Source organism: Mastigoproctus giganteus, chromosome 10 (genome assembly GCF_048544385.1).
Source record: "Mastigoproctus giganteus isolate SK-2022 chromosome 10, ASM4854438v1, whole genome shotgun sequence".
Taxonomy (NCBI): domain Eukaryota; kingdom Metazoa; phylum Arthropoda; class Arachnida; order Uropygi; family Thelyphonidae; genus Mastigoproctus; species Mastigoproctus giganteus.
In genome coordinates, this window is record NC_143584.1 from 204061537 (window position 1) to 204072771 (window position 11235).

The 11235-nt window shown below is 32.2% G+C and overlaps 1 protein-coding gene across 1 annotated transcript in view; it reads left to right on the plus strand.

The window, feature by feature from the left end:
- Positions 1-3019, plus strand: part of LOC150079796 (mitochondrial disaggregase-like) — a 164219-nt gene extending 161200 nt beyond the window's left edge. The window contains exon 16 of the mRNA XM_090383236.1: positions 2758-3019. Coding sequence (XP_090239362.1) covers positions 2758-2982 — 225 coding nt within the window. The 3' untranslated portion in view covers positions 2983-3019. The remainder of the gene's footprint in view (positions 1-2757) is intronic.
- Positions 3020-11235: the final 8216 nt, after the last annotated feature.

The window sequence follows — 11235 nt, forward strand, 5'->3', positions numbered from 1 at the left end:
CGGTTTGATCAGTGGAGAAATTGTTCTTCACGAATTTTTAGGAGTTGATAATGATGTCATAATAGCTGAATATCCAAGTGACGCCAACATTTTGGAGTGTATTTAAAGAACTAGTGACAATATCAATGAGTTGGATGAAAATGAGGGCAAAATTAAACCTTCCAAACAAATGTTGGTAGCATTTGAAACTTTGCATTGAGGCCTTCAGTGAGAAGAAAATGTAACAGAAAATATATCTGAGTGTTTAAAGTTTAAACAAATGGGAACATTTTTATGAACTGTGTACAGTAGAATCCAGTGTACAAAAAATAACCAAATTCTTAAAGGTATACTAATAAATTGTGGGCATCATGTAAGTAGTCATTTATTAATATGTATGTATTATTAAATTGTTCTAAAATGTTAGAAAATTTATTCATTCCCACTTCTTTCCCATCTTTTACTATATTTCTGAATTTACAATATTTTTCATTCTTGAAAAGGTCACATTTCTTTATAACAAATTTTTTAAAGGGAGCAATCGATTTTTTTTATATAGAGATCTGACTGTAAATGGAAATGGTATGTTGTAATTCAAATTTCCTCCAACAGATGGAGGTACAGATTGTCTAGTGGGCTGACAGGTTTTAACAACCAGTTTCATTAGTAGTGTTAATGTTCTGTGCCATGATTTCACAATGGACAAATATCAAATTTTGCTTTAAACTGGGAAAATCAACAGAAACATATGAAATGTTAAAAGCTGTTTATTGTGATGAAACATTAAAGTTGTACCAGTGTGTTTGAATGGCATAAAGTGATTCAAAGAAGACATGAGGATGTTTGCAATGACCCAAGATATGGGCATCTGTGCCTCTCCAAATGAATTGCAAAAGTTCTGGAAATTGTGGAAAGAGCTCGTCATTTGATCCTCAGAATGATGGTTGATGAGTTTGATTATGAATAAGGAGATGATTTGTCAAATTGTGTTTCACATATGAGCAGAAGCAGCAAAGAGCATCATCATGTAAAGATTTCATTTAACTTGTCAAGACAATCTTAAATTCCTTGGCTGTATTGTCACTGGAGATGAGTGTTGGGTGTTTCAGTACAAGTCAGAATGGCAAACATAGTGCAGATGATTAACTTTCTTTCCTGACAGATGATTAACTTTCTTTTAAATCTGTGGAAAAAGTCTTTAGTTTTTTTGAGTTTTGATTTGACAATACCAATATTTCATCCTTTCTTTATGGATTTAAATATTTAAAAAATGCTGTTTATTAAACCTTTTATTTTTAAAAAGAACAAAAAATAATAATTCTGCTGAAAATTAAAAAAAAAAACTTTTTAGATATGATATATATAAACATGAATCTATTAGAATCTTCCATTTTTCCAGTTTAAAAACCCTTATGCACACAAAATTTTAAACATCTATACTTATTTCTGCTTATGTGTACAAATAATTAAAAAAAAAATTATATATACATATGAGTAAAATAATAAGAGGAGTTTACCTCAATATATATATACATATGAGATACTATTATTGATTTCTATTTTCAAATGTGACACACTGTGAAGTGTGTCACATTTGAAACCCACATCCCATATTGTTTCCTGCATAGCAGTAGATACCTTGATTGAATATCACATTGTTCTCATCTTTAGGCAAAAGTAACTCATGTGAGACTGTAGATGTTTATATATATACAAGGACTGTTTAATAAAGAATGATCATAATTTTTTTCCCACAACGTACCTTTTTAATCATCCATATTTTGATGGTCCTTTACAAAGTAGTCCCAATTTTGATGAAATGCACGTATGCCAACATTTCTGCCATTCTTCAAAAACATTGTAAGGAGTCAATTTTTGACGTGTTTGAGAATTGCCTCCAAGTCTTTACAACTTCTGATGACTGGAAATGTTTTCCTTGCAGCTCCTTTTAACTTTGGAAATGAAAAAAAAATAATAATAATAATAAAAATCACGAGGTGCAAGGTCAGGGCTGTAGGGCAGATGAGCAACATATTTGACATTAATGCTGGCTAAGTACTCAATGATAGTATGGGCAATGTGTGTGAGGTCTGTATTGTTGTGATGCAGCATCCATCCACCCACATGCAGTTGTAGGTGTGTTTGCAATGAACATGATCCCACAAAGTGTGCAGTACAGTTCTGTAGTAAGGTCCTGTAACAGTTGTATGATGTGGAACAACATGCTAGCAAACCATTTCTTGAATGTCAAAAAAAAAAAGAGATGACCATAATCTTTCCTACAGAATCTACAAATTTTTTTTTGTGTTGGTGATGACAGATTTCCAAACAGCAAAAATGAACAGGCATAAATTTGACTGACTGCCAAGTCAACTACACAGTTGCTATTTGATGTAGTTTGGTTTGGTCTTAAATTCAATTCTGCAGTTCAGCTAGAAATAGCAGGCAGTACAGTTGTTCATCAAAAATTATGATTATTCTTTACTGAGCAGTCCTCGTAACTAGTGAGAGAAGAAAAGCAAGTAACTTTGAACTTGATGTTGGGTGGCCTGACAGGTTCTTGCCTGCAATTACTCTGTGAAAACATTAAAAATGATTCAAAAATTATTGCTTTATGTAAAAAGTGTTTTTACATTTAGGAATTCCATATTTTCTGCTGTTTCTTATTGTGTGATGATACGTTGTTCTCTAAAGACACTTATAAATTATAAATACTAGATTGTATTTGTGAATATAATCTGATGACACTTTAAAAAGAGTATTGCATTCTTTTAATAGGTGGAAAGAAGGGTAGTAAATCAAATTGCAGCAGCTTTTGAAAATCAACTTATCCAAGATGGATGCAGTGTGCACATTACTGTAGAAAATATACCAGTTGCAAAAGAAGCCATTACCTCTTCTAAAACACCTCATGTTCAAAATCCAACTGTCAAATTGCAAATAAGGCAAAAGGGCCAAAAGGATAAATCAATTTTTGGATCTCTTCAGCAAAAACTGCAGTAGTTTACTAGTGAAAATTTATTTGTATCATCAATACTCCCCCTCCCAAATAAATGTCTGTTAGAGAATCTCATTAAGATGAGCACATTTATTTAGAACCAAAAATAATAAAAATAAAATTGAAGTTTTCAAAAATACATAGAAATGACTAGATTATCAGGCTGTCCTAAACTAACATAAAATGCCAGATCATTGGTAACCAAGGCATAAAATGACCACTGTAATAAATCTAAATCTGTGGATTTTGTGATATTTTACATTTTTGGGAAGTTGGAATCATTCGGGAATGCAAAGAATACAATTTAAACCACAGGTTCTTAAACTTTTTTTTTTTTTTATTTATATATGCAACGCCTTTTCATAAGACAATTATTAGCAACCCCTGGCAGTACTGGTTAAGTTAAGTTTTTTATGCTCGAGTGACCAGAGTATAAAAAACCTAACAGTAGAGTCTAGTATCAGTTTTTGAGCAGTTTTAAATAAAATGAGAAATATAAATAATGAACATATTTATTACAAAAAATGTATACATACAGTTATATTTAATATTATATAATTAAATTTTTATGGTTTACAAACTTTACATATGCAGATAATAATAAGCAAAAAAATTTAATGAGATGGATCAGCTTGCTTATTTTGACACAATAAATCGTCTTGGCTTAATATTGGATAGCACACGTCTCATGGCAATTTCCATGTTTAGTTGGTATTTCGTTTTTATTACAACTACTGTTGAAAATGCTGACTCACACAAATATGTGGTTGCAAATGGTAGAACAGACAGTGCTAATTCAGAGAGTACTAGGTATTCAACCTTAACGCTAAGCCAAAAGATATTCAAGGTTTTCTTTGAAAATTCGAGTTTAAGATTTGAATTGCTCGAAAGCTCTGCAAATTCTTCCTGAACATTCAATGAGAGATGTTGTACCTCTTCTATTTGTACACTGAAGGGGTTCTTCACCCACTTAAAATAGTCAGTGTTAAAATCTGGTTGAAAATATCTCCTGAACTTTTCTTCCAGGCAAACCAAATGATCAGTTATAATCTTGATCATATTGTTGCTCAAATTATTTTCAGTAATGAAATCATTTGTATATGAAAACATTTCAAGTGTTATTTTCTACCTTAGCCTTCCATATGTTTATCTTTTTCATAAACGCTTGGATTTTATGGCACAAAATAAAGATGTGTTCTCTCCATGTAGAGACATTCAGTTCGTTGACCTTTAAAATATATCTGACATATAAGATATTTTGTAGAGCCAAGCATTTTTGTGAAAAAGATCCAATAAATCTGTTTTTTTTTTTTTTTTTTTTTTTTTCAGACAGAAATAGCATTACCTCAACTCAATAAGTAATCTCAAAGCTCTTCTTCCCCTTGACAGCCACCTAACTTCTGTATGCAATATAAGTTTTTCATAGAGCCAAAATCTTTGCATAGATTTGCAAAGAGGTGACTATTAAGTGCACAACTTTTGATGAAGTTGATAATCTTTACTGCATCTTGTAAAACTGTGTTTAGATCTGGAGAAATTTTCTTAGCCACTAATGGTTCCCGATGAATGAGACAATGCGTAAAGGTAATATGTCCATTAGTGACAGATTTAACTTTGGCTAGAAAGCCTACATTCTTTCCCGTCATTGCTGCAGCACTTTACACACACAACAACACAATTACTTCATTCTAGACCTTCCTTAAAAAAATATCTTTGCCAGTTGTATGTCCATCCATTGGCTGACAAAATAGTAAGTCCATGCATATTGTTGTCATAACAATATCTCACGTATACTAACAATTGAGCTGAGTTAGTAATGTCTGTCGATTCGTCCAGCTGAATCTAAAACTTCGAACTATTTTTAATTCTCCCAATAAGTTGCTGAAACAGGTCATTGATAATTTTTGAAATACTTTTTTTGAACCGTATCATTTGATGAGAGGAATTTTCCATAGCTCATCTGCACGCTTCTTTCCGAGCAGTTTCTGTTATTTTAACTGTGATTGGTAAAACCAGCTCTTTGCCAATTTTATATGGTTTCTTGCTTTTAGCTGTCATAGATATGATGCTATTAGATATTTTTCATTACAGTTGCAAATTTTTCAAAAAATTTTGTTTGTTTGTTGTTTTGAAGACTTTGTATTCTTTGAAAAAACTCTATAGGCTTGTTTGAGAAGCTAGAATGATTATTATTTAAACATCTTTTCAATTTTGTAGGCATGCTTTCGGCTGCCAAAGATTGGTTACATATTAAGCACACTGTTGTTTGGTCATCATGATTTACTATTACATGTAAACCCATATTTCAAAAACAAATCATTATACTTCCTATTTTTTCTTGGGGCATCTGATGTAATTTTAGAAATGTCTGCTGCCACATGTTCCTTAAAACCAGTTAACCATTTTGCCCACATTTCTGAATTCAAATTACTTAATAAATAATAATATACTCAAATTTAAAATGCTCAGATCTACAGTAGGAGAGAGGTTATGTTTGGGTGTAGGCCTACAATGTGGCACAGTAGTTTTAAGTGAACTGAATGAAATACTTGTGTAATTAATGGCTAGCCTAATACTTGGAACTCCTGTCTTTATTACATTGAGACTTTTGGCACTGATATCACCCCAACCAGCCTGCTGTGGAATGCAGAACAAAATTAACAACATGTGTAGATGGGAAGAAAAGCTAGTAAAATTAAGAAAAAAGAAAAATTGATAATTAAATTAATCGATTTATTAAATTCGTCAACTATTTATTTTAAAATTTTTAATTTTATGATGCAGTTTAATCAGCTGTGACTGCATTAACTATAAGCAGGATAAAACTGCTGGAAATTAATGAGATAATTACTAAAATCCAATTAGGTAATTTTTTAATATCATTTCAAATTTAAAAATAATCACTTTTTGTTGTTATATTTGCAAATTTTTCATCATTTTAAAATGCATTATTTTTCAATATTTTTAGAATTTATTCCCATATGACAATGCATTATTAAATATTTGATATTCTGCAGTCCTAAGCAATCTTAGCGAGCACTGATTTTGGAGGTAGTTTCTCATATTATTCATATTACAGTACAGTTTTTGCCCACTGCTCTTTTCACCCAATGGAAGCCATTGCCTTAGTTAATTATACGAATTTTTTACCTTAGTTAATTATACGAATGATTATTGAAATTGTGTTCTTCTAATGATGCTTTTTGACATTGTTTACTGCAGAAAACTAAACAAACATAGAATGAAAGGTGGTAGTGTATAATAATTTCAATAGTTCTATAATAAATATTTAATTTACTCACGTTTATCAATGTTTGCTGTGATCCCCAGAATCTCCAGGGGCTGTGAAAAAGATTCTGAGGGCCTCAGCAAAAATTTAATAACCGCTGATTTAAACAATTTAAAATCTAAATTGTATTCTTTCTTGCTCTAGCCTTCAAAAAAAAATTATTTTATTTCATTCTTAGCTTTTTGGTGTTGTCGTCTACTTTATTTCATGATTGTGATACATAGCATAGCATTTTACAACAATCTTATTAATATTTACAGCTATCAGTTTTTGCACACAACTTTGATTTATTGTAGTAGGCACTGACATTTGTGTCTTGTTCATCTTTATGGTCTTGCATTCCTTTTTTTGTTTTGCAGTTATTTCTTTTTTGGTTGGTTTTATCACTGTCAAATGGTATCATATTTCCTATCCCACAATATATCTGATTATTTCTACTTGCATTTCAGCCTAGTTCTCTAATCTATTATGCAGCATTTGAATAAAGCAGCTTTGCTTGCCAGTGTTAGCAGGTCCATCATTATTCCACTTTATTCTTTGTTATAGTAGTATTATATTAACATGGTTTTAATTGCTGTAAATCTATATTTTTTGTTATGAATCAGAACATTAATTTTAAAGATATTTTGATATCTTGTAAAATTTGTTAGAGGTGCAGTTGAACAATAAGTAATTGAACTCTGTCATTATTTGTAGACTTTTTATTTTTAATACTTATTCTTAATATCCCAACTAATTATGCCTAGCTTGAATAATGAGAATGTGATTTGTATGTGAGAAACAAAAAAAAAAAAGAAAATTTTTTAAGTGAAGATATTCAGGGATTATATATGATTCATTCTGCTTATCTCAACTCTCCAGATGGATTGTTATATACTTCTATGAAGCCATTTTTAGAGAGAGAGAGAGAGAGATTTAAGCCCTGAATGACATTCATTAACTCACTGTCTGATGGAAAATGGCAATCTTTTAATTCCTCCTTGAACTTAAGTGACAAGGAGCATGATAAGTCTATATGGAGGGCAGGAGACTGTTTTGACACTTAACTGATTTAGTGTTTCTTTCCTCATTGTTTGAGACTGTGTGCACATTTGAGGCATTGTCATGGTGCAGTAACCATACAGACATTTTCAAATCAAATATTTACCGGTCTGCTTTTTGATTCAGTTTCTTTAGGACTTACTGTAATATTGTTCAGACATTACATTTTTCCACAGTATGACAGTAAATAATGCATTTTGTATTGAAAAAGGCAATGGCCAACATTTGCCAGCAGACAATAGGATCTGTGTCTTCTTCAGAAGTGATGTGCTGTGCTTCCAATGTGAACTTTGTTGTTTTGTGTAAAGCAATAAAGTTCACAATGAATCATATTGGTGCAGAACTTATCTCCACTGATTATTCTGCTTAATAATTTTTTTTTTGACATTGGCAAGATGTTCTTGAGGCAATCACAGTTGTCAATTAACCTGCCTTTGTTCAGGAGTAAGAGGACAGGACTGAACACGAACAAACACATCTCTCCTGTATGTGCTTTCAAAATTATTTGTGCCCCCCCATAACTAATACCCAAGGTCTTTGCAAGTTTTCTCTGACTAATTTGTCTGTCTTCAAGGACAATAACAGATCTATATTAATAGTCATATCAGTTGTTGATGTCCTGGAATAGAGTCATATTCTGTGTTGGTTTTTCTATTTATGAAGCACTTATGTCATCTAAATACAATGAATCCGGGTGCAACAGATTTCCAAGACTTTTGCAACAGTTCTAATATTTCTGTTGATATTTTGTTCGGTAGGACTCAGAATTTCATACTGGCTTGCTGTCTTTCATTATTTTTTTTTGTAAATATGTTATCCTTGTTCAAGTTTCATGCTACTTTTCTGAAAGTGGTTGTTTTCAATGTGTATTTTACAGAACTCTAAGGTTCTCAAAGAGATCCAGAAGTTCTGCAAATGTTCCATTAATTTTTTACCATTGTTTTTTAATTTAAGCTGTACACATATTACCATTTTTAAAGATATAAGGATTCAGCTGAAGATTTAGATTAGTAAAAGGATTCACCGGCTGAAAAAGTTTGAAAAGCAATGCTCTAGAAAGCACAACTCCTAGTAACCAAAATTAAAAGAAAAACCTTAAAACTACATGCCGAGCCTGGCACCTCCGTAGCCAGGTGGGAAGGAGCAGCAGTGCATAGCACATGCTTCTTGATTAGACCAGGGTTCGAGCCCGTGACCACCAAATACGGAGGATGCAGAAAGGTTAGGGAATGACCACCGCATATTCCCGGAGCAATATGGCCTTAGTTGCTAATGATCCTAAAAACCAAATAACAACAACATGCCGAGCCCTGTGCTATTTTTTCATAGTTTTAGTTTCATTTTTGATTATGTCTACTTTGTAACCCCAAGATTGGGATGCAAAATAATGTTCCCCTCACTCCCGAATAACAAGACAAGTGTTATTAATTTTTATTATCTAATATGGTGTCAGAATAAGAATTAATTTTTTAAAGTGCATTATTTTAACTTTCTAAGCTCTTTTTTCCCCCAGAAAATATAGATCGGTGAACTGGGGCATAACTTTTTTTTTATGCATCCTCTGGAGCAGTGGTTTCCGACCTTTTTTCATCCAAATCGCACTTGAAGTGAAAGCTGCTATAATATTTGTGGCACACTCAAAAAGTGATTACCATTAAAATCAACAGACTTTTTTTCCTAATCTCATAGTACACTGGTTAGGAACCACTGTTCTAGAGAGTTAACACCACAGATACAAGGCATTCTAATTTTTATCAGTGATATACTTTTGCATTTATTAAACTTCTGTTTGTATCATTTTACAACAGTCAGGCACTAAATTTTACAAAGGCTGTCTATGAACTGAACTTAAGTGTTTTTTTTTTAAGTCCTTAAAAATTCCATTTACTCTTACTAGAAAGAGATATCGTATACATAGTCACACAATAACCAAATATAGGGGAATTTGGGAGGGGTTGTACACATGCTAAAATTGTTTGTAAATATTAAGTGCCAAAAAATTTGCATAAACAGACAATAGCAAATGGCTGTATAATTGCTACCAAAATAACTATCATTCCAAATTACATGCTAGGATGCTTCAGATTAACATCCTGATCAGTGATGATGTATTTTATATAAATTATTTAATTTATCAATGTATATATATTTAAGTACACTATAAAAGTATTTGCTGTATTTAGATGTAAATTTTGAAAGTTGCTATATCTGTAAAGACAAATAAAAATATGGTTTTTAAAAATCAGAATTTTAGCCTTTCTTCAATTACAATACACTAATTTATATTACGAGTATGGCCAAAAATTTCACTCTTAGCAAAGTTAAACTTGCTACATACAAATATATACACTGACCTAATAGTGAATAACACCTTAGGCATGGACTTGACAAGGAGTTGAAAGTGTTTCTCAGACTTGGCTTGATGGTGGCTATTTGGAATTAGCTGCTTGTGGCAGGAAACTCTCACAAACACCTAATTCAACTTTATCCCAGAAATGTCAATCTGGTTTTCCTGGAACCATTACCAGATGGATAAATTGTAAGCTTGAAGGGATGTACTTGGCCAGCAACAGCCTTCGAGTAGACTGTAGTATTTCAGCCTTCAGCCTTAAGCCTGTAGTGTTGGGTGCATTGATTTCATGCTTCTGTCTCTATACTCTGGCCCTGTAATCAGCATGGACCCAGAATTCATCGCACCAGGAGACCTTTTCCAATTCCTCAAATTTAGTGTTGATATTCCTGTGCCCACTGTACCTGCTTGTTTAAAAAGGTGGCAAGAGGGACCCGGTGAGTTTTCTCTGCTATAGCTCATCTCTGACAGGGTGTAATGCATAGTTTTTTTTGACCGATGGTGGCCCATCCGTTACACCATATGATTCCTTTCAACCTCTACTAAGTTAACAAGCTACAGCAATTATACAGACTTAGTTAGAAATTGAAAAATTGTCAGTTTGGAGAAATAGTGTATTATTATTTCTCCAAACTGACTGTTGTAGCTAGCACAAACTGACTTTATTTACATAGTAAACAAAATCAGTTTGTGCTAGCTACAACATAAATACACTGAAAAATATCACTGAAGTCAGTTACAGTTGTTACACTAAGTTTAATCTTTCATTAAAATTTTTGTGCCATTTTTAAAGGACTTGAGATGGTGTCTTTAAATTAATTTAATGTTTGTTTATATTAAACCTCATCCAACAGTTATAATGGCAAAACATAAATGGAGGGAATTAAGCCTAAAAATTAAATTGAAAATTATACAAAAGGCCAAAAGGATAGAATAAGATAAAATGGACACTGCAAAGGAATACATCCCCTTACCTAGTTAGTCTACAATACTGAAAACAGCAGTGTGTGACAATGGTACAACAAATAAAAATAAATTCATAGTCCAAAATATAAGCTTGAAACAAAACATTTTGAGTAGTGTCAACAGTTCCACTAATTTACCAATATCAGGCCAATTCTGTAAGAATGGGCTAGCTATCTAGCTCTCTAACTTGGAATTGATGGCTTAAAATTCAGTAGCCGGATCCAAAGATTTGAAAACAGAAATAATTTAGTTTTGCAAAACGTTTGTGGTGAGTCTGGAACAGATGACAAAGACAAAACTACAGACCAGTTTTGTTTTGTATATTCTATCCTTGAAAAATATGAGGCAATAGATATTTTTAATCTCAAAGAGATGGGCATATTTTATAATTTACTCCCAAACAAAAACTCAAAGAGAGTCTTGTACTGCCACAAAATTAGTAAACAAAGAATCACCATTTTATTATAGTGTAATGCAGATGGCAGTACAAAACTGCATTCACTTGTGAATGGTAAGTTTTTCAAGCCAAGATGTTATAAGCTACTTAACCAACTTCCATGCAAGTATGGAACCGATAGAAATGCTTTGCTTACGGTAAACATTTTTTACTCC